The 24,822-nt window shown below is 41.0% G+C and overlaps 2 protein-coding genes across 2 annotated transcripts in view; one reads left to right on the top strand and one right to left on the bottom strand.

Annotated features, from left to right (window-relative positions):
- Nucleotides 1-22,017, bottom strand: part of LOC115099805 (probable ATP-dependent DNA helicase HFM1) — a 451,200-nt gene extending 429,183 nt beyond the window's left edge. Inside the window, exon 1 of the mRNA XM_029617654.1 lies at nucleotides 21,983-22,017. Coding sequence (XP_029473514.1) covers nucleotides 21,983-22,017 — 35 coding nt within the window. The remainder of the gene's footprint in view (nucleotides 1-21,982) is intronic.
- A 1,176-nt stretch (nucleotides 22,018-23,193) lies between these two features.
- The window catches only part of LOC115099804 (cell division cycle 7-related protein kinase-like), a 39,768-nt gene continuing 38,139 nt past the window's right edge, over nucleotides 23,194-24,822 (top strand). The window contains exons 1-3 of the mRNA XM_029617653.1: nucleotides 23,194-23,215; nucleotides 23,392-23,755; nucleotides 23,893-23,976. Of these exons, the coding sequence (XP_029473513.1) occupies nucleotides 23,731-23,755; nucleotides 23,893-23,976 (109 nt within the window). The 5' untranslated portion in view covers nucleotides 23,194-23,215; nucleotides 23,392-23,730. The remainder of the gene's footprint in view (nucleotides 23,216-23,391; nucleotides 23,756-23,892; nucleotides 23,977-24,822) is intronic.

Here is a 24,822-nt window from a genome sequence, read left to right as displayed (position 1 = left end):
AGCCCCCAGTCTCCAATGTATCCAAAATTGTGTTTCTTACACCAAGCTTTGAGCCATGCATTGAAACAGGTTATATGTTTAAGTCTGTCCTCCCCTTTAACGTGAACCAGTAGTACTTCTAAAAAGGCAGATTTGGGATTTATTTGTGTGATCTGCTTTGCTAGCGCCTGGAAGTCTTTCTGTACGTCCTGTATATTGTTATTAGCAAGATCATTTGTTCCCAGATGGATAACAACATCCAATTCAGAGTATTTACTTTCCTTCTTGATGATGTTGATTATTGGGTAATGTTTCTACCAGCTGATAATCATTTATTTATTTTATTTATTTATTTATTTGTATTCTTTTTTATACCGAAATATAGCTAAGTGCCTTCATTCCGGTTTACAGTGTAACAAATTCATACAATGAACAGTTATAAATTATAACATAATACAATACAAAGAGAAAAATATATATATAAAAACATCTCAGCAACAGCAGAGTATAACATGTTAGAAAGAAATAGTACAGGTTTAGTTTGCATCATCTTATTAAAGAAGTAAGGGTTTAGGAAGAAGGTTGGGATTGGTATATATGGGTCATATCATTCAGTGTATGATTGTCTAAACAACCATGTTTTTAGTTCTTTTTTGAAATTTTTGGGCTCTTTGATGGAACTTAGGTATCCTGGGATAGAGTTCCATTCTTTTGGTCCAGCTATAGAGAAGGCTCTATGTCTAGTAGAAGATAGTTTTGCAGATGAGAGAGGAGGAATGAATAGCTGTAATTTGTCAGAAGATCTTGAAGAGCGGGGTGATTTGTGAATTGTAATCATGTTGTCCAGGGATGAGTTATTGTCTTTGTAAATTACGTTATGTAGGATGGTTAAGGATTTGTATTTAATTCTTTGTGAAATAGGTAACCAATGAAGGTTTTTTATGGTTGGGGAGATGTGATCAAACTTTTTCTTTCCGGATAGCACTCGAGCAGCAGCATTTTGGAGTAATTGTAAAGGTTTTAGGGAGGCTTTAGGTAGACCTAAGAAAATTGAGTTGCAATAATCTAGGCTTGCGAAGATGAGGGTCTGAAGAATTGTTCTGAAGTCATTCGGGTACAGTAATGGTTTCAGATGTTTTAGTATCTGGAGTTTATGAAAGCCTTCTCTCGTTTTTATAGCAATGCAATTCTTGAAGCTCAGGTCATAATCGATCCAGATGCCAAGATCCTTTATTGGATTTTTCATTTGTATGTTGGAGTTGTCAATTTGAATGTATGGAATTTGAGAGGAATGGGTTGAGAAGTTTCTTTTTATTAAGATCCATTCGGTTTTGTTCATATTTAAACATAGCTTTAGTTGGTTGAGGAAGGTTTTGTTTGAGTTGAGGTATTTTACTGTGAGAAATATGGCTTCTTCAATGGTAGATGTTATGGGGATGAGAAGTTGAATATCATCAGCATAAAGAAAGAAGGTGATGCCAAGATTGGAGATGAAATTATAATAAATTTCCTTTAGGATACGGGTAGGAATAGCATCTAGTTCATGTCGAGCAGGGTTTATTTTTTGAAGTAATTTTTCTAATTGAATGTTGGAAATTGGTTCAAATTTCGACCAGAAAGTTGGTGGAGAAGTATTGTGAGGGATCTTAAAAGAAGGAGTGTTGTTGAAGGAGTCTGAGATTTTGTCAATTTTGTTTTTAAAGAACTTTGCCAGGTCTTGGCTCAGGTTGTTAGTATTGGAGGTTTGTTTGCAAGAGTTGTTGTTTTCTATGAGGTTCTTTACTAAGTTGAAGAGGGAATTTGATTTATTTGTAGCATTTTTGATCTTTATGCTATAGTAATCTCGTTTAGCATTTAGAATTGCTTTCTTATATTCAGCAAGTTTTGAGCGATATCTTTGAGTGGTTATTTGGCATTTGGATTTGCGCCATTCTTTTTCCAGTTTTTTGAGGTTAGATTTTAAATTTGAGAGTTCAGAGTTGAACCAGGGATTGTTTTTGTTTTAATTTATTGTTTATTATTTCATGTCTCATTAATACATTACACAGTTCTTAAGAAATATTCATCTAGGAATTACTTAACAACTTAATCTTAAATCAAACTGTGGATATCCATCCAGGAAATTAAAATCAAGCAAAAGAAGAGCTGGAAATTTAAACAGTCTTAGAGCAGATAGTAAAAGGAAATAAGACACAAAGAATTTTCATTTCCTCCTATATATCATTTTTTAAACCAACTCATTGGTAGCACTTAGGGACTGGGTATCCAGGTATTGTCTTAGCTGGCTTGCCTGTGAAAAAATATACTTGTTCCCCTGACTAATGACAATACATTGACATGGGTACCTTAATAGGAATTTTATTCCCTTATTCTGAGCTTCACTTCTCAACGCCAAAAATTCTTTTCTTTTAACCCTTGTTGTATATGATATGTCCGGAAAGATCCTAATAACCTGTCCGTAAAACTTATCATTTTGGTGCCCAAAATATATTCTCATCAAAGAATCTCTCTCAGATGTAAAAGAGAATTGTACTATGAGAGTAGCTCTAGTATTTATACAGGTTTCAAAAGATTTTTCTAACAGTTCTGACAAATCTAATTCAGGTTGGTTATCTTTATCTTTATCTTGTTTTTTCATTTCCTCATTTTGAGAGATGTAGTATATTCTTGCAATAGCTGGTATTGCTTCCTTTGTGTATTTCAGGATATTAACTAGGTAACTTTTAAATAAATCTGTTGGATTTATTAAAGCAGTCTTAGGAAAATTCAATATCCTCAAGTTGTTTTTCTTCACCTGATTTTCCAATACTTCTAATCTCTCAAAATGGGATTTTTCAGATTTTATTAAATTCAATTGAATTTTATCCATTTTATCTACCTTAAGTTGTACAGAATTTACAGATTCTTCAACTTTTTCAATCTTAGATTGAAGGACCACATTCTTATTTAGCACTTCCTGCAATGTATTAACAATGTTGTTTATTGATTTCTGCATGGAAACCAGCATATTTCCTATTTCTCCAAGAGTAAAATTTTTAGGAGTAATAACAGAAATTCCAGCCAAGAGTCCTTCCTGGATATTACCAGTCCCTCCCTCCAATGGAGATGTAATTCCACTTTGTTCCATAGAGCCCAGCTGTGAACTTTCTGAGAAGCTAGTTGAACCAACTGCTCCTCTCTGATCACTTGTTGATAAAGAATCCATTTTGAGTATGGGATCTCCTCCAAGTGAAATCCCCACTCGAGGACCAGCTGGTGGCTCAGGAGTTGTTGGCGCCCCCGGGGTCAGTAATATTTCGTGTGCCTGGGTGGGGAGACCCTGCTCTTTGTCAACCCCTCCAGCGGCACCCCCTTCTGGGGTAATTATAGGAGTTCTCGCAAAACAGTCCTCTATTTTGGGTTGAGTCAACCTCTCTGGGGTAGACGAGTAATCTCTCAGATTTGCTTTTCTCTTTGTATGTGGCATTTACAAAGAGATAGCAAAATTACCCAATATGAAGGAAATATATATATTCAATAAGAGTCTTACCAGGAGTTTTGTGAATGAACACTTAAGAATTGAGACCGTTCCTTTTCAGCGCTTCTTGTGGCTGCAGCTGGAATGAAAAAAGGATTCCTTGCCAGGGCCAGGTTCGCCAGGCTAAGCCAGGCAAAGCCGCGCGCGCCTAAGGGGCGCGCGCGGCTTTGGCGGTGCGCCGGTTAGACGGAGATTTTATATCGTCTCACCCGGCTCCTCCCCCGGCTTCCAGGTCCCACAAGGCAAGTGGAGGCAAACAGGTTCCAAAGGTCCCGGTAGGTAATATCAGCTGCAACGAGTGTAGAGGAGCGGGAACGCCGATTTTATAGCGTCTCACCCGGCTCCTCCCCCGGCTTCCAGGTCCCGCAAGGCAAGTGGAGGCAAACAGGTTCCAAAGGTCCCGGTAGGTAATATCAGCTGCAGCGAGTGTAGAGGAGCGGGAACGCCGATTTTATAGCGTCTCACCCGGCTCCTCCCCCGGCTTCCAGGTCCCGCAAGGCAAGTGGAGGCAAACAGGTTCCAAAGGTCCCAGTAGGTAATATCAGCTGCAGCGAGTGTAGAGGAGCAGGAACGCCGATTTTATAGCGTCTCACCCGGCTCCTCCCCCGGCTTCCAGGTCCCGCAAGGCAAGTGGAGGCAAACAGGTTCCAAAGGTCCCGGTAGGTAATATCAGCTGCAGCGAGTGTAGAGGAGCGGGAACGCCGATTTTATAGCGTCTCACCCGGCTCCTCCCCCGGCTTCCAGGTCCCGCAAGGCAAGTGGAGGCAAACAGGTTCCAAAGGTCCCGGTAGGTAATATCAGCTGCAGCCTGGGGATTGTTTTTTGTTCTGTTATGTTTTATAATTTTTGTTTTCTCTGGATTTATGTTATTTGCAGTTTGTTTTGTTAGATTAAACCAGGACTGGGTGGCATTATGGATATTAGATAAGTCTAAATTTGTGAGTTGTTTTCCTAATTCTTGTTTGAGAGAGTTGAGTTGGAAGGGGGGTCTGTATTTGAAAGATAGAGGTGTATTGTATTCGGTTGATTTTTTTGAGATAATTTGGGCATTGCATTTAATGAGATAGTGATCAGACCATGGGACGGGTTTGATAGATGTAGTAGGATTATAAAAGTAATGGTTGATGAAAATTAGATCTAGGGTATTACCTGCTTTATGAGTAGGGTTGTTTATAATTTGAGTCATGTCGAGGCTGGAGAGCATGTCAAGAAGTGTTTGATAATTTTGTGATTTTGGAGAGTTATTGGTGTGGAGATTAAAGTCTCCAAGTATAATGGAAGGTTTTTTGATATTGGTAATGAGGAATTCAATCAGGGTGGAGATCTCAGTGTCAAGGAGTTTTGGGGGGCAGTATATCAAGCAGATTTGAAGAGAATTAGATTCCAGTAGAGCAATTTCAAATTTTGAAGGGAGGTTAAGATGTATCAGTTTCATGTTATAATGTTTTTTTATAAGGAGTAGGAGTCCGCCCCCTCTGCGTGATTTTCGTGGAAAAGGAGGGCTATTGCGCCTGGTAGGAGAGAGTATTTATGTCGCTGATACTGAGATGACACCAGAAATATCTACTTTGTATGGTAAATTGAATGGGAATGTCCTAGTTCTGCTCTGCACCCATTGCTGGGGGGTCAGGCGGTTCCTGAAGATACAGAGTATATGTTTACATTTAGACTCACGATGATGTGTCACGCATGTGAGAACTATCTGTCAGGTGTGTCCCGACAGAAAAAAGGTGGAGAACCACTGATATAGAGCCAGACTATCTTTCATAAAAACCACACGAAGTTTGCAACCAGAAATCTGACTCCCTAAATTGGTGGCTTTCCTTCAATAAGCTCCATCATCTTGTCTTGAGACTCAAATTTTCTTTGGATGTCCTAGCTAAAATTATCAAATTACTAACACCCGGAACAAAAGTATCCTCCATCCTTATGGCAACAGTTCATATATCCTTCAGCATTACTTTCCTCTCCCATCTTTTCCTGCTGTGGGTATAGCCACCAATGTCAGAAATGGAGTTCTTGGATAGGAGCTCTCCTGTCCTTCCCCTCGACTCCCTGCAGCCATTCCCTGGGAGGACAAGTCACTGTACAGCTGAATACCATCAAATGACCTGATTTCATGTCCCACATCCAGGGATGTGCTTGTAGATCTTCCTTCTCCTGGCCTCCAAAATTTGCCATAACTGAAGCTTCATATGCTCCAGAGTGGATCAAAGGGAGGCGCAAAAGAAACGGTGTAACACATGGAGACACCAGTGGAGTCCTGTCTTTGCAGCTCAATATAGTCTCATGCTCTCCTTCAGGTATCCAGTTTACCGCAGCTCCACTGGGGCACTAACTGCCTACAGAGACAAAGCTGATTGGTCCCTTCACCGACATTGGTAGCTTAGCTGAGTGGACTTTAGATTTGGCCTTTCTTTTTCCCCCATATTATGACTAAGAAAATAATAGCAGCAGAAGCTCAGAGATCAGCATCCTGCCCAGGCACCATCTTGACTCCTCCCCCTGCTTACATCAACACTGTATAAACAAAAGGTATACTACTGTATGTAATCCTGGTTTGTATTCTGTGCTAGTGTATGCCAATTCTTTTTTATTGATTGAATTATCTGTTTCTTTCACTGAAGTAATCTACATATCAGTTTGCTGGATCTTGCAGTTTCCTAAATTTCCTTTCCTTGGGATTGTTTATCTAGTTTCAATAACAAACGACAAGCGTCATTCAAATTTTTATGAAACTGAATAAATATGTAGGGTATTATCACGATAAAGAAGTGGTGCCTTTGATTTCTTTTTTATTTTACATTTATTAATCACCTTCCTAATCACAAATGAACACCCATAGTAATATACAAATTTCAACATAAAATCACCAGTGCAATATACAGACTTCAACATAAAACTCACAGCAAAATTCAAATCCAGCAAAAGTAGCAGGACACTGTAAGTGTAAAATTGTGTATATTTTGAAAAATGGCTCCTTTATGGAAAAAAATGCTCTTAAACTTAAGTTTGAATAAAGAAAATATCTGGTGTGCCTATGGTCTACCTCTTCCCCTTATTAGACCACCAACTGGCTACTACTTGAGAAGGCAGACCAAGGCTCCACAAAAATTCAAGAGGAAGTCTAATTTATTTTTCTAAAATGGAACAATTTTCAAAAAATTACTTTTCATTCTTGTGGTAAATTGTAATGTTCATCAAGCAAAAGGCACTGCTGATTTAAGTATAAATATATTTCACTTATTAAAATCAGCAAACTGTGGTTGCATCTATTACATGGTATTTCTTTAATCATTGAAAAGCTAACGTTAAATTATAATTTTATGTGAAACATCGAACTAATTCTTTCTTTGTCACAGAAAGAAAATATCCTAAAATATGCTACTTTATTCAGTCGGGGAAACTTACATGTCCTTTGTATCTGGTCTTAAGAAAAACAAATTATCCAGAGAAAGTCCAGTGTTTCTAGATTTAAGCATGGCTGCAATCAGGCATGAGTTTTCATTAGCCTGTCAAAAAAAGGCAAAAACAGTGGTATTATAAACTTATTCAGAAAAATTAAAAATTATTTCCCTCTCAAATAAGCAAAAGTAGTCTTTCATTTATTTTCCAATTTTAGTCATTCTTCTACTTCCTGAGAACAATGTCAATAATGTCATTTGTACATACAGAAATGGTCAACAAACAAAAAAATTTATTTATTTATTTATTTTTAATTTTTATATACCGAAGTTCTTGTGGGAATTACAAATCACTCCGGTTTACATAAAACGATGAACTGCCCAACAGCGGATGGGGGCTTTACATAGAACTGTAGAACATAAGGAACAATAAAACCGGATGTCAATTTAACATAGTAATAATAAATATAATATAATATAATATAATAAACAAGCCGTTAAGCCCGTTAAAACGGGCTACATCCCTCTGTCTCTCACCTCCCCCTCTTTCTCTCTCCCCTCACTCTTCACCACCCCCTCCCTCACCCACTCCTCCCCACCCTCCCTCTCCTATCACTCAGTCCCTCCCTCCCACTCAGTCTCACTCACTCCCTCCCCCCTCTCTCCCTCCCACTCACTCAGTCCCACTCACTCTCACTCAGTCCCCACTCCCTCCGTCCTCTCCCTCAGTCCCACTCCCTCCCTCCTCTCCCTCAGTCCCACTCCCTCCCTCCCTCTCACTTAGTCCCACTCCCTCCCTCAGTCCCTCCCCCTCACTCAATCCCTCCCTCCCACTCAGTCACTCCCTCCCCCCCTCCCTCTCACTCACTCAGTCCCACTCACTCTCCCTCAGTCCCACTCCCTCCCTCTCTCTCCCAGTCCCACTCCCTCCCTCAGTCCCCCCTCTCCCTCTCACTCAGTCCCACTCCCTCCCTCTCACTCAGTCCCTCCCCCTCACTCAATCCCTCCCTCCCACTCAGTCCCTCCCTCTCACTCAGTCACTCCCTCCCACTCTCTCTCTCCGTCCCTCCCTCCCACTCAGTCCGTCCCTCCCTCTCTCTCTCTTCTCCCTCCCTCGCTACCGCCCGCTGTCGCCGCTACCGCCGCCGCTCGCTACCGCCATCGCCGCTACCGCCGTCGCTACCGCCGCCGCCCGCTGCCGGTACCGCCGCCGCCGCCCGCTGCTGCCACTGGACGCCGCCATTTTTTTTCTTTCTGAAGCTGCCTCAGAGCGACGTGCTCGCCCGCACATGCGCGGTAGAGCTGGTCTCTACTGCGCATTTGCGGGCCGTCGGTCACAGGCCATTTATAAGGTAGATAAAAAATAAATAAATAAAGGCAATCTCTCTTTACTGGACGAACAACACATTTCTTGACTACCTTAAAAGAATTTATACTTCCTCAGGTCCCAAAAGATTATCTTTTAGGTACTAACAAAAGGTGTAATCTATTGATACAGCCAGATGACTTATGAGTCAAGTTTATAGTGAGACAGATGATGAGAACATTTTTTAAATGACAACAACAATAAGGAACAAAGGAACATAAGAACAGCCATGCTGGGTCAGACCAAAGTCCATCATCCAGCATTCTGCCTCCGACAATGGCAAGTCTGGGTCACAGCTGCCCATCAGATCCCCAATAGTTGATCTATTCCTTATATCTCACTACCAGGGATAAGTGCTGGTTTTCCCAAGTCTACCTGGCTAATAACTGTTTATGGACTTTTCCTTCAGGACTATTCCTTCAGTCCAATCCTCATTTGACCCTCACTATGTTAGTTGCCTTGATCTAGTCTTTCAGCACCAGATTCCATAGCTTGATTGCATATTAAGTGAAAAAGAACTTCCTACAATTTGTTTTAAATCTGCTGGTTACTGGTTTGATGGAGTGTCCCCTAGTCCTAGTGTTATTTGAAAGGTAAATAACCGTTCACTATTTAGCTGTTCCACTCCACTCATGATTTTAAAAAATTCAATCATATCCTTCTCAGTTTTCTCTTTTCCAAACTAAAGAGCTCTAATCTGTTCAGCCTTTCTCCATAAGGAAGCTGTTCCATCCCCTTTATCATTTTTGTCACCCTTCTCTGTATATTTTCCATATCTGCTATATCTTTTTTGAGATGAGGTGACCAGAACTACACACAATACTCAAAAAGTGTGGTCACACTATGGAGTTATACAAAGGCATTATGATATTCTCAGTTTTGTTCTCTATTCCTTTCCAAATAATTCTTAACATTCTATTTGCCTTTTTGACCACAGCTGCACACTGAGCTAATTTCAAGGTATTGTCCACAAGGACTCTAAGGTCCTTTTCCTGGGTGGTGACTCCTAATATGGAACCCAGCATCATGTACCTTTAGCGGAGATTATTTTTTCTTACATGTATTATTTTATACTTGTCCACATTGGACTTCTAAATGACAGATGCAATTCAATCTCCTAATCTCATAAAGATCTTTCTGCAGTTCTTCACAATCCACTGCTGTTTTAATAACTCAAAACAATTTTGTGTCATCTGCAAAACTGGTCACACCACTCATCATTCCTTTCTCCAGATCATTTATGGATATGCTAAATAGTACAGGTCCCAAAACAGACCACTGGGGTAGACCACTAATGTCCTTTCTCCATTCAGAAAACCGACCATTTAGTCCTATCCTGTCCTTTATCCAGTTACCAATCCATAACAGAACACTACCTCCGATCCTATGACCTCCCAATTTCCTGAGGAGTCTCTCATGACACTGAAAACCAAAATACAATATTCAACTGGCTCACCTTTATATGTATGTTTATTTACACCCTCAAAAAAATCTAATAAATTGGTAAAGCGAGACTTCCCTTTGCAAAACTCATGTTGCCTGTCCAGCATTAAACCATGTCTATTTATGTGATCAATTTTTTTTTTAAGAATAACTTCATTTTGCCAGGCACCCAGATCAGGTTCACTTTTCTATATGTTCCCAGATCACCCTTAGAGCCATTTTTAAAAATTGGCATCACATTGGCCATCCTAGAGTCTTCTGGTACCGTGGCTGTTTTAAACTATAGGCAGCAAATCACCAGAAACAGGTCCGCAATTTCATTTTTTAATTCCTTCAGAACTCTAGAGTGAATACCATCCAGACCTGGTAATTTGTTATTCTTTAGTCTATCAATCTAAGTTATTATGTCCTCCAGTTTCACAGTGATTCCATCTAGTTGCTCAAAGTTATCACCATCATAAAATGTTTCCTGTGTGGATATGACCTTGACATCCTCCTTAATAAAGAGAGGCAAAGAATTTACTTAGTTTTTCTATTTCTTTGTCCTTCCTGATCACCCCTTTTAACCCTCAATCATCTAACAACCCAACTGACTCTTCACAGGTCTTTGCTTTGAATGTACTTGAAAAAGATTGTTACTCGTTTTTGCCTCTAGATTATTTTCAAATTCTCTCTTGCCTGCTTAATTACTCTTTTACATCTAATTTGCCAGTGTTACTCTTGACTATTTTTCTCATTTAAATCTGCTTTCCATGTTTTGAATGATGCCCTTTTGGCTCTACTTGCCTTTTTCATCTCACTATTACACCACTCCAGCAGTTGTTTGGTTTTCCTTCGACATTTTTTTCAATGCAAAGAACACATTTTGTCCAGACCTGATTGCTGGATGATTGCAATATTGCAGGTTTATGAATCCTCTCACTCTTTAAGAACAGAAAATAAATGTATGCTTGAAATTCCATCAATAAAAAAATCGTTGTGGAGTGATGGTAACAGACCTTGGTCCAATGTGAACAGTGCAGGATTTTTTTCTCTCCAGATTCTACCCCCTTTCGGGCTCAATTGGGAAATTGATTGATCTGCCTTTTGATTCTCCAATTGGTGATTTTCCTGTAATGTGACACTTTTTGCACCATTTTGATACTTCTGCTATATCAGCTGCTCCTCTCAAGTCACCATTTTGACAGTTGTGTGTAGGTGTTCCTGTGAGTGTCTGCATTATTCTCTCCAGGTATGGTCCAATCCCTCATTCTAATAGCCCATTTATGGTTTGACATTTTGTATATGGTGGCTCCTTGTTGTCTATATTTTATATATGTTTGTATATATTGCTCCTTTTTTTGTATTTTTGTTTATTTCTAATCTGGTCCCTCCTAAAGAAGCCATCCAGCGAAACATGGCCTTGTCAGGGGACTCAGTTTATACATCTCTAAGCTGGGAGTGAGCCCGTATTTATTGTTATAAACAATTTTGAAATATTGAAGAATTTTCTGATTTATTAAACTGGAACACCATCTTTTTTGAAACAATAAGAATAAAAAATAAAAGCTAATTGATCTCCATATTGTGGGATATATACAGTTGGTCTCACATTTCTACTGTTTATGTAATATACAGACCTTCAGCACAGACAGCAGAAATAGATAGAGCTTTAATGGAGGATATTCGCAGGATTGCTGTGAAAGGGGAGGTGCTTTGCTAAGGGATTTCATTCTGTTGGATGTTAATTGGGTCATCCCAGCTTTCAGAAGCAGGGAGATGCTGGATTCTCTGCAAGAACTGTTCTGTCAACTGGTAACGGAACCCAAACGGGAGGTAGAGATACTGGATCTGGTGCTTACCAACAAGGACAATATTTCTTTTTTTTTAATTTTATTTTTATTAAGTTTAGATAGCAATACAGCATATCAATGCAATACAAATTCATGGAGTCCCATATAAAGAAAAAGGAATATAATTTTAAAAAGAAAATCTAACTATCTTTTACCCCAATGGCTGCTATACAAAGAAATATAAGGGGGGGGGGTCAAGGATTAGCTGCACCCCCTTAAGAAGTAAAAATTAAAGAAATATAGAGAGGCTCCAGAACACATTCACAATATACTTCAACTTACAATTTGGCTAGTATTATCTAAGGGTGAATGAGAATCAAGAAAAAAGCAGAGCTGAGAAGGCTGAAAAAAACCCATATCTGTTATTTTGAAATCTTAAGACACATTTACAAGGATAACGAATCACTATATTAGCTCCTAGTTGATGTGCTTCTTGGCTCATCTCAAGAAATCTCTTTCTACGTTGTTGGGTGGCCCTGTTAATGTCAGGATATATCCATATTTTCTGACCAAAAAACAACTTATCACAATTACGGAGAAACAACTTCAATATGGAATCACAGTCAGATGGAAAAATAAACGCAACAAACAAAGTTCCACGGTTTTCCACTTGGTCTGTCCCTAAAGATTCCAAGAACACAAAAAGTTTTTTTTACAGGGACCGTCGGACAAAAGTTCTCTTGTAATATATTGGAAGAACCAGATTTCTTCTCTTGAGAGGTAAAGTAAATCTGAGATATAGGTGGAAAAGAGTCCGCTGAGAATTGCAGAACTTCCTGTAGATACTTCTTAAACAAATCATGAGATGTCATAAGCTTAACCCAAGGGAAATTTAAAACTCTCAGGTTTAATACTCTGAGAGCATTTTCCATATTTTCCAATCTTTTAGTATTGATTAAATCTGATTGTACAAGGCCGTTCTGAGCTTATTGAAGTGCCTCAATCCATTGATCCAAAGCAGTAATCTTAGAATTATGAGTAGAAGTAATAGAATCCATAACTTGAGCTGAATGTTTAGTTTGTCATGACCGATGTTAACAAAGATATGGAACTTTTGAATGGGGGACAATATTTCTGAGATTGTATTGGATGATCATCTGGGATCCAGTATCACCGGATGGTTTGGTTCAATATTGGGGCACAAGAGATGACGTTTCATTCAAAGACAAGGGTCTTAAAGATTTACACCCTAGAGAAAAGGCAAGATAGGAGAGATATGATAGACATTTAACTATCTCAAAGGTTTCCATGCACAGGAGGTGAGCCTTTTTCAGCAGCTTTAAAATGAGGTGTCATGGGATGAGGGTGAAAGAGATTCAGGAGCAACCTTAGGAAATATTTCTTTACAGCCTGTTCTTCCTCTACCTTGCCAATTGAATAAAATAATAAAAAAAAAATTTCTTAGCGTTCAGACAGGTGGATCCAGAACCAGTTGATTATGCATCTCTACTAGTAGATGGTGACGGAGCAATGCTGATTCTGTTCAATATCTTTGTGAGCGACCTGGCGGAAGGGATAGAAGGTAAACTTGTCTATTTGCGGATGATACTAAGATGTAAAACAGAGTGGAATGTCTGAAGGAATAGAGAAAATGAAAAGTGATTTAAAAAAATTTGAAGAGTGATTAAAGATTTGGCAGCTGGGATTCAGTGCCAAGAAGTGCAGAGTCATGCATCTGGGGTGCGGCAATCCAAAAGAGATTTATGTGATGGGCGGTGAAAGACTAATGAGCACGGACTGTGAAAGGGACCTAGGTGTGATAGTGTCTGATGATCTGAAGATGGCAAAGCAATGTGACAAAGCAATATCTAAAGCCAGAAGGATGCTAGGCTGCACAGAGAGAGGAATAACTAGTAAGAAAATTCCATTTGTAGCCAAACTTATGGAGAGGATAGTCAACAAACAGTTATCTGAATACCTAGAACAGCATAAAATACTCACAACAGCCCAATTCGGATTCCGCAAATCCCTTAGTACGGAATCCCTCCTAACCTCTCTAACTGACAGAGTCCTCGTAGGTCTGGAGAAAAAGACCCCATACCTCCTGATTCTCCTCGACCTATCAGCTGCGTTTGATACCGTAAAACACTCTATCCTGATCGACCGGCTCTCAGACACAGGCATCTCAGGATCAGCCCTGGAATGGTTCAGATCCTTCCTACACAATAGGACTTTCAAGGTCAGAATCAGCAACAAGGATTCCCTCCCGGTCAAATCCTCTTTCGGAGTTCCCCAAGGATCCTCTCTCTCCCCCACCCTCTTTAACATCTATCTTCTCCCCCTATGTCATCTACTCTCAAGTCTTAAGGTCACACACTTCATATACGCAGACGATGTTCAGATTCTGCTGCCAATCACTGACTCCATCTCCAGCACCATCAACTTCTGGAACAATTGTCTACAGTCCATAAACTCACTCCTATCTAGCCTTAACCTAGTACTTAATATGTCAAAAACAGAACTTTTGCTTATCACTCCAGATGAGAACCTTCAGCCTACAAACAACCTAACCTCACCACCAATGATCAATTCCACTCAAGTAAGAGACCTTGGGGTCACCTTAGACAAAAGGCTGAACCTCAAAGAATTTGTCAAGAACACAACGAAAGAATGCGATTATAAACTACATATTCTGAAAAAGCTGAAACCTCTCCTGCATTTTCAGGACTTCAGAACAGTCCTCCAAACAATACTATTTTCCAAAATCTATTACTGCAACTCTCTGCTTATAGACCTTCCAACCATTACCACAAAACCTCTACAAATGTTGCAGAACTCCGCCGCAAGGATTCTTACTAACACCAGCAGAAGTGAACACATAACACCCATACTAAAACACTTACACTGGCTCCCCATCAGATCCAGAATCATTTCAAAGTGCTAACTATAACACACAAGAACATCCATTCACAAACGTCGCTAGATCTAAGCCTTCCACTTCGCCTACACGAGTCTTCAAGACCAATCAGAAACAGATACTTAGGCACCTTACACGTACCTTCAGCCAAGTCCTCACTCAAGAAACGTGCATTCTCGACTGCCAGCCCCCTTCATTGGAATGCCCTCCCCACAGACATTCGCCTCGAAACGTGTACTCGAACATTCAAAAAGAAAATCAAGACCTGGCTCTTTACAAAAGCCTACACTTAAAGGTCTAGCTCAGAACCACGTCCCAGAACTTGAATCATTCTCGCTTTTATAATCATATCAAACAACTCCTAATTTTATCCTTGGTCTCACAATTCCAAATCATTAAATATTTGAGCATGCTACACCAATACCTCTTAATCCAGATGTAACCTCAGTTTTTGAAGTCTTCACTCCTAAAGAAATAACCGCCAGTTCTTATTTACTTAACCCTTCTGTAGACGTAAACTTTTCATGAAGACTGTAATCTGTAAGCATCTGTATTTATTATAAGAATTTGTATTTACTATTTATATTTATTATTTAGCTATTAACATTGTTCTGTTACCACCTGGTACTATTTCTCTCCTTTACCTCAAACTCTAAGTTCCTACTAAGTTAGCCATGTTATTTATACCCAATCGTTGGATGTAATTGTATATTTGTTTAATTGTTCAATCTGTTTGATGTAATTTTCTGTTCCTTGTTCTGTGTAAACCGAAGTGGTATGCACTAGTGCATGAACTCCGGTATATAAAAGCCTTTAATTAAATAAATAAATAAATAAATAAATAAATAAATAAATAAGAAAATGGATGTGGTGATGCCCTTGTATAGGTCCTTGGTGAGGCCTCACCTGGAGTGCTATGTTCAAGTCTAGAACCCTTATCTCAAAAAGGATGGTGACAGGATGGAGGCGGTCCAGAGAAGGTGTGGAGTCCGTATCAGAAGATCTATGGGGAGAGACTGAAGGATATGAATATGTATATCCTAGAAAAGAGGAGGCACGGGGGTGATAAGATACAGACATTCAGATACCTGCAAGGTTTTAATGATGTACAAACATCAAACCTTTTCCATTGGAAAGAAATCAGTAGAACTAGGGGCCATGAAATGAAACTCTCAGAACCAGCTCAGAAAATATTTCTTCATGGAGAGGGTGGTGGATGCCTGGAATGCCCTCCTGGAGGAGGTGGTGAAAACCAAAACAGTGAAAGAATTCAAAACTTCATGGGATAAATATTGTGGATCCTTAAAGGCTGAAGAATGGAAAAAAAGAAAAGAGTGCATGGAGTAACTTGCTGGTGTGGTGGTTACTACCCTTCAACCAATAAGCCTCGATACTGTTGATGCTACTTCATCATTGCTTGATGTAACTCCATCATTGCTCTCTGCTTCAAGAACAGAGGGTAAAAGGGGAATTGGATTCATACAGTGACCCACAAAGGCCCCAACTTATACGGTCTAGAGAAACAAGTATGAGGGTAGCTTGCTGATGCGGCTGTTACTACCCTAAACTAATAATGCTTGATACTGTTGATCAATTCTAGCATTGCTTTCTGCTTCAGTGGCAAGGCATAATGGGAATTGGATTCAAACACCAACCAACGAGGGCCCTGTCTTTTACAGTGTGGAAAACTGATAAGCATGGGGTAACCTGCAGGGAGCAGCAGACATTACCATAAGCTTGCTGGATGGACCATTTGGTCCTTTTCTGCCGACAGACAGCCTGCCAGTATTCTCCGTCTCCAGCAGATGGTGGACATGCAGCTCCCTATTGGGGATTGTGTTGAAGTTAATAGAAGGAAAAAGGATAGAAGGGTTTTTGTTTTGTTTTGTTTTTTTGCTGCTGTTCAGTTACATATACAAGCATAAGGAATAAACAACATCACATTAAAACAGCATTTTCCAGTTTTCATATTTCCCCCCATTCCCCCCTTTCTTTCATGCTACACAACTATTGATCAATAGTAATACATTGGTAAAGATTGCTGAAGAAACTGTGGTGAAATATTCTGTTGTAACAAACGCAATAAGAAACATTGGTTAAGGAGTAGACGTTGAAAATGACAAATGTCTCCAAGATGTGTATGGATTCCAAATGCTATAAAATTTCGTAAGATGATATTTAAGTGCAGTTAGGCGATAAAGAGTACACACCCTATCCAGATGGGTTAAAAGTTCAGAAAATGTCGGTGGGATGGGTCTTTTCCAAGTACATGCTATTTCCATTTTTGTGGCGGTGCAAACCTGTTGTATGAGAATTTGAGCCTGTGATGTTAACGCCTCATCAAAGAGGAAGAGAAGTGCTTGGTCCTTAGTGAGATGAATTGGCATCTCAAGGATCTCCGTCAGGATCCTGGAAACATAGGTCTACAGAGTTTGAATGAGAGGGCAGTCCCACTAAATATGTAAATACTTTCTCAATTGATGACAATTACGCCAGCAGTGTGGTGTATTGGAGGAACAAAAGTGGCTTAGACGAAACGGGGTGAGGTGCCAGCAGTATAAGACTATGAAATTAGCTTCCATAATCTGTGCCAAGATGGAGCCCTGCGAATGGCGTGTGAAGATATATTCCAAGGATGAATGGAAGACTGAGCGGTCTATGTCATGTTCCCAAGCCGCTATATGTGCGGGTTTAGATGGTGGGCTGGACATCAATAACTTGTATAATTTAGAAATTAAGCCCCCAGATGTAGTGGGATTGGTGCAATATCCCTCAAATAGAGTTCTCTTGGTGGATAGGATCTTATGAATAAAGTGGCAAAGTTGCATATAGGGAAGAAACTCAGTCATGGTAAATTTATAGTCCTTTTGAAGAGTAGTGAAAGGAGTATATGAACCATGCGAGAAGAGATGGGATATTTGATGTAATCCTTGAGTTTTCCATGTAAGATAGGCTGTTTTGGGGAGGCCTGGAGAAAAGGATTTGTTATGAAATAAGGAAGTCTGGGAGAAATAAACCGCCTCACCCACCAGCTTTCTTTTCCAAGGGCGCCAAACATTGAGAGTGTGTCTGGTGTATGGCGACATGGTAGACGTCAGTTGCCAAGTATTGCTGGGTTGCCAAATAAGAGCAGAGATAAGCATATCCTGTAAGCAAGTTTGTTCCAGCTGGACCCATGATTTAACATCTGTAGTATGGTGCCAGTCAATAATGGTACTTAGTTGAGCTGCAGCAAAATACCAAGCAAGATTAGGGAGTCCTAAGCCTCCTTGGGCTTTAGTTTGGAAAAGAACCATTCTGGTTATCCTCGGAGGTCTACATTTCCACAAGAAGTGGAGTAGTTTCTTCTGCCATCCTTTCAGTGTGGCATTACTAATAGGAATGGGTAAAGTCTGCAAGAGATACAGTAGTCGTAGCAGAACATTAATTTTCAAGGTCGCCAGATGGCCCAACCAGGTTAGCGGCAGAGAGTTCCACCTGATTAGATCCTGATCAATACTATTAAGTAGGGGGTATAGTTAAGCTGAAATAAATGTTTACTCAAGTTAACCCCCAAGTATTTCAACTTATGGGGTGCCCATTTGAAGGGATGAGAAGAGTGACTAGATGTGAAGTACATGAGATATTCAAGATCTCAGACTTATCCCAATTAATTTTAAATCCAGAGACCGCACTATAACATGCAAGTTCTGTTTCTATCTCTGGTAGAGTGGTGGCTGGTTGACCAACTGTAAATAAAATGTCGTCGGCAAATAGCGATAATTTATATTGATGTGTATTAAGAGAAAAACCTTCAATTTTGGGGTTGGTTCGTATATGTATGGCTAGGGGTTCCAAGAAAATAGCAAAAAGAATAGGGGAGAGTGGACACCCCTGCCGAGTTTCCCGCTGAATTTGAAAGAGAGAGGAATATTGACCATTTATTTTCAGGCGTGCTGTGGGGGAGTGATAAAGTGCCTTCAGTCAATTTTGAAATGGGTCAACAAATTCCATAGTTGTGAGCGTGTGGAAGAGAAAAGGCCAATGGACCATATCAAAGGCCTTTTCAGCATCAATGGCCAGGAGAAGATAATCAGATGTTTTTGGGAGATTCCCTAGAGAATATTAAGGATCTTCCACACGTTGTCACTTGCCATTCGTCCCAGTATGAAGCCTGCTTGGTCGGGGTGAATGATTTTTGCAATGAAGCAATTTAGCCTGTCTGCTAATATTTTAGCTAGTAGTTTAAGATCTAAATTAATCAATGATATGGGCCAGTAGGAGGCACATAAAGCAGGGTCTCTTCCTGGTATAGCGAGGATTATAATTCCCGCTTTATTTGAATCTGGTAGTAGTAAACCCCCCTCACGCAAATAATTAAAATGCTTTTGCAAGTGGAGTACCAGAAGAGGACCAAAGGATTTATAAAATTTAGCCGTGAGGCCATCTGGTCCTGGGGTCTTACCCACTAAGAGTTTTAATGGCCATGAGAATCTCGGGGGTTGTGACCTCTGTATTAAGTATGTTGCGCATATCCTCCATGAGCCTCGGAAGGGTCAAGGATTGTAAATAGCTATCAATGTCAGAAGTTAATATATGCTGTTCGGCCACATATAAGGTTTGGTAACATTTAAGGAATTGTTGGGTGATTTCTGAATTAGTAGAGACTATTTGGCCTTTTTCATTTTTTATTTTTAGGATGTGATTTTGATAGGCGAGTTTTTTCAATTGGTGTGCTAAAAGTTTTCCAGCCTTATTCCCTCCCTCAAAATGGACCTGGCGGGTAATATTTAGTTGATGTACTAGTTGATCAGATTCCAATCTATGTAGATCTTCCCTGGTTTTGGTTAGTTTGGTTAGTATACTTTGCGATCCTGATTGAATGTGTTGAGAAGTAAGTTGAGTAATTTTGTCCCTGAGATGAGAACAGGCTGCATCCTGTGAGGGTGTGTATGTAAGAGAGAGGGAGCCTGTATGAGGATATGTGTATGTGCACTAGAGAGAGGGAGCACATGTGTGAGAGAGGGAGGAACAGAGGGAGCCTGTGTGAGGGGCAGTACTGAGAACGGGGTCAAACTCTGGGAGTGGTGATAAGAGTGGAAAGGGTTGAGCCAAGAGATGGAGGTGAGAGATACTGGCAGGTGGGGGAGTTGGAGGCCTGAGAGGGCAAAGTGGCCAGGGGAGTAGGGCGAGCAAGTGGAAGGGCCACTCTTACAGTGAATTTCTAGGGAAATTCTGCTCAAAAGTTAAAATTCTGCATCTTTAAGTAATAACTTTTTTCTGTATTAATTTAAAATGTAATTACTTAAAGACTGTCATGTAAATTGGGTTATTTTGACCAATATAAAGTTTGCAGAATTTTACATTTTTTTGCAAAGAATTCCCCCAGGAGTAAAAAAGCGATAATAATATGGGACTGGGCATGCAAACATCAAGCTGTACTGCAAGCAACCTACCTTCCCAGAATCTCAAACACATCGGCAAATTGCTTAAGCAGATTCTTTATTCACACGAATGGTCCCTTCAGCAATCAACAGCCGACAGACTATTCAGTCTCTGGGGATTTCCAGTAATCAACCAATTTTCATCAGAGCAAAAGAGAAAGCTAGAAAAGTTTTGTTTATTCTTTCCTGCAAACTCATAAGTGCTCAGGACGCTTTTTTGCTTGCCTGGAATGCGGATCTCAGGTATACTTTTCCACCAATTGCCTTAATAGCCAAAACTGTGCAAAAAGTACTGAAGAACGGGACCCATCTAATTCTTATAGCTCCAGCATGGCCCATACAAGTCTTGTTTACATATCTAGTTCAGGTCTCCAGCCATCCTCTCATTCATTCTTTCTGGGTCAGATCCATTCTTGTTAACTCAAGAAGAGGTAAATACCCTATACAGGCCACCCATTTGTCTTTACCCAGCTCACTAATAACCTTTTATCAGAATATATCACCCCTTTAGAGAAAATACAAACTTTTATTTATTCCACAAATGTTATCCTATAAAGGTTTCAACAGGTAATACACACTACTCCCTCACCTAATGAAACAACATCTCTTAATTGCTCATTCACACAAACATATCCCATTCACAAACTCACCCCATTCATACCTACCCAATAAAATACATGCCCATGACTACCCCCACAAAACAATTTTTACAATTGCAATAAATATATTAACAGTTTTCCACACAAGAAAATGTCATGGGAACAATAAACATGTGTTTTCAAAATCCATATATCCTTGGCATCGTCAATTAAATACTTGCTGGTTACAGTGCTCAATTCCTCCGGATAAGTGTGCCTTAAACGCAAGGACTGCTGATTATAATTGTTAACTATATACTCCCAAAGAACTTTCTTCACAGCATATTCAAACTTGCTATATAGCTTCACAGTCTGCCCATGAGGACTGCTAGCTGAAGTTGTCAATCATATACTCCTCTTCCAAGGAGGAACTGGCCTCACAGCACACCCAAGGATACTTGCTTCACAGCACGCTCAAACTTGCTTTACAGCACATCCAAAGAAACTTGCTTCATAACATGCTCGACGCCATGGCGTTTCGGCGGTCCTCCAACCGCCTGCATCAGGGAATTATTTCTCAGCTTTACGTAATGCCACCGGCTCGCTGATACATGATGAATTTAAACTGACAATATCAAAATAAACATTAATTCATCACACAGTGGGAATTATCGGACGAAGCGATGAATCTGATAGTCTCTCGCTGGGGTTGCCCCCACCTGGATCTCATGGCCACCGCAAGCAATGCAAAGGCCCCGCGATTCTTCAGCCGCAGAAGGGAGCATGGCGCGGAAGGGGTCGATGCTCTAGTCCTGCGTGGCCAAGGCACGTCCTACTGTACGTCATTCTCCCATGGCCTCTGGTGGGAAAGGTAGTCCGGAGGATAGAGATCCATCAAGGTCCGGTAGTTCTGGTGGCGCCAGAGTGTCCCCACCGTCCGTGGTTTGCGGACCTTCTTCTCTTAAGCCACGGAGGGTCCGGTACGCCTCAGTCACCTTCCGCATCTACTCCGGCAGGGTCCCATATTTTTGAAGCAGGCAGATCGCTTCTGTCTAGCGGCTTGGCTTTTGAGAGGCGCAAGCTGAGACGGCGAGGCTACCGAGAAGAAGTCATTTCGACTCTACTGCGGGCGAGCAAGCAGTCTACTTCGGTAACTTATATCCGAGTCTGGAAGGTTTTCGAGACTTGGTGCGGGTCGCACAACATTCAGCCCTCAAACGCGTCTGTCCCACAGATTCTCTCGTTCCTGCAGGAGGGACTGGACTTGGGCTTGCGTATAACTCGGTACGGGTGCAGGTGGCGGCTCTAGGTGCGTTCCTGCATTGCGAGACGGGGTCGCTTCTCTCTTCCCATCCGGATGTTGGCCGTTTTCTCAAAGGGGTCAAGCACTTAAACCCCCGCTACGTCCTCCTTGTCCATCTTGGAATCTGAACTTAGTCCTGAGGGCGCTTAGTGGTCCACCTTTCGAGCCCCTGCGAGACTCCTCTCTCAAGGATCTCACTTTCAAGACTATCTTCCTGGTGGCGGTTAGTTCGGCGCGACGGATATCAGAGCTTCAGGCGTTATCCTGTCGGGAGCCCTACCTCCGTTTCTCTGGGGAAGGGGTGTCCTTGCGCATGGTCCCATCTTTTCTCCCTAAGGTGGTCTCGGCTTTCATCTCAATCAGTCGGTCGAATTACCTTCCTTTGATGCGAGCGAGTCTAGGGAGCTGCGCAAACTGGACATTAAGCGATGTCTGATGCGATATCTGGAGGTTACGAATGAGTTTCATATATCTGACCATCTCTTTGTTCTTTGGTTGGGCCCCAGAAAAGGGCGCATGGCGTCCAAATCTTCCATCGCCCGTTGGTTGAAGGGGGCGATCGCTGCCTCATATATTGGGGTCGGTAAGCAACCTCCCATGGGGGTTAAAGCCCATTCTCTCCGCGCACAGGCGGCGTCCTGGGCGGAGAACAGCGCAGTTTCAACTCAGGAGATCTGTAGAGCGGCGACTTGGAAGTCGCTCCATACCTTTGCGAGACATTATCGCCTGGACGTTCAAGCGCCTCCAGGCGGTTCTTTCGGAGATAGAGTTATTCGAGCAGGGCTCTCCACGGCCCGCCCATAGGAGGGAAGCTTGGGTACATCCCACCGTCTGGACTGATCCTGGTACGTACAGGGAAATGAAAATTATTACTTACATGCTAATTTTTGTTCCTGTAGTACCATGGATCAGTCCAGACACCCTCCCTTTCTTTGGGGGTATTATTGGTGTGGTTCACCTCTGCTCAACTATCCTCTCCTGCATTTTCTGCTCTCCCTGGTTTTCCAGGGTCCGTGGCTCATCAGTTCTGTTTGGGCAAGTTCTATGTTACTGTTAATGTTGGGTTCCACAACAGTTTGTTCCTAGGGACTGATTACTTGATCCCTCTGTTTTACTTTCGGCTTGGCTTGGCTTGGCTAGGCTAGGCTAGATACTGAAGATAGAGACAAGGGTGGTGAGGTAATATAGGACCTCCCCCAGAAGTCTTCTTTTCTGACTCCATCTGCTGGATGGGGGACTTAACCCACCGTCTGGACTTATCCATGGTAACTACAGGAACAAAAATTAGCAGGTAAGGAATAATTTTCATTTACATTCAACATGGAAGTTGTTCGTTATTTTTTAGTCACAGTTTTGACAATCTTAAATAAACTATGCAACAAGACTTTCCGAAAGAGTCTGAAAGCAAATACTTGCCTTAAATTGATCTTATTTCTATTTTGATATGACTTTTTTTTTTTCAGGAAAGTTCACCAAACGAAATAGTGCTGAAAAAAATCTTGATAAGAAACCGGTACTATATCACTTCTTCGGCCATTTATTTTACAAGTTATAACCCCTGAGCCCGTTTATTATTTTGTTTTCTATAATTTACTCGACTCTCTTATTAATACATTTCAAAACAGCAGTTTGAAAAATACAATTTAAAAACATGAAACACTCACTGTCTCCTCTCTCCACCGGTTTCAGATGTTGTCAGCAGTTTTGCCAACTTCAAGATGGCCGCCGGCGGCAGGCGCGATTGAGGAGCGGTAGCCGAGCCCGCCCGCTTGCACTTCCGGTTTCTCAGAGCTGCTTTGGCGCCCACGAAAATGTGTATCTTTTGTTTTTTTAGGGTATAGTGGGAGCAGTGCTGTGCTAACCGCAATCGTGGTGAAATAAGATGAAACATAGTTCTATATGTTTCTTACTCTTACTGAACGGGTGCTAGTTGGCGGTTGTGTTACAAGTGATTTCAAGTGGAATAAGATAAAAAGCAGTTAAGGGAACAAATTGTGCGACAGTTCGCTCTGGCTGTCCAGTTCTTTGATGGAGGAGCTGAAAAGTATTCCTGGTAAGCAATTTCACCCTTTCGCCAAAGTATGTGTAAAAGTAAATGCAGGGTGGTGTTCTGTTCATCGTCTTCCTGTGGATACTGCTTTAACGAAGTGTGGTTGAATTTTTTTTTTCCATTTCTTTATCTTTTTACAGGTGTGAAAGATGACATCGAGAAGCTCTACGAAGCAGTGCCACAGCTTAGTAAGGTGTTTCAAATTACGGATAAAATAGGGGAAGGTAAATCTTATTACTCATCTCTAGCTTGACTTTGCTGCAACAGTTTCTAATGGTTAAGCCAGCATTGCCTACTGTCGAAATCAGTGGAAGATCTCTACCTTTTCGCAGATTAGTGAACTGAATGATGGTATTTTGTGTAATATCTTACGAGACTAAGAATCGCTACAGACTGAGCAAAGTTAAGGGTAACACGAGCATCACCATAGTGCTAAACATCAGTAAGCTATAACTTTTACATCCCTTGGTTTCTTTCCTGTATACTAATCCAGCATTTTCATATTATGAATAAGAAAGTAAAATTCTTATTGGCTAAAGTTTGCGGCTATCTCTAAGTAAACAGTGAAACACAAAAAAAGTTATTTATGTGGAGGAGTAGCCTAGTGGTTAGAGCAGCAGGCTACGATCCTGGGTCTGACCCTCCTTGTGACCTTGTGCAAATCACTTTACCCTGGGTTGCCTCAGGTACAAAATTAGGGGGTCATTTTCAAAGGCCTTATCACCTGCAAAAAGTCCCTTTTCACGTGCGAAAGCATGCTGGGGGTGGCGAGGGGCAACTCTGCGATGTCTTTTGCGGTGCTATGGTTAGTAACCTTATTGTCGCCGGTGGCGCTATTTGGTGCAAAAGCCGGCAGCGAAGGCTGCGGCTTTTGCAGGATTCATCATTTTGCGATAGAATGATGAATCCAGGCCTTAGATTGTAAGCCCTGTGGGTATAGGGAAATGCCTATAGTACCTAAATGTAATCTGCTTTGATGTACACTTTGAAGTGCTGAAAAGCGGAATATAAAAATCTAAATAAAATAAAAATCCAGCAAACTTATAACAAATTATACTAAAATCAAACAG

This window comes from Rhinatrema bivittatum, chromosome 10 (genome assembly GCF_901001135.1).
Source record: "Rhinatrema bivittatum chromosome 10, aRhiBiv1.1, whole genome shotgun sequence".
NCBI lineage: Eukaryota > Metazoa > Chordata > Amphibia > Gymnophiona > Rhinatrematidae > Rhinatrema > Rhinatrema bivittatum.
Note: the sequence above shows the minus strand (reverse complement) of the source record. Positions and strands in the feature narration are given on the sequence as shown.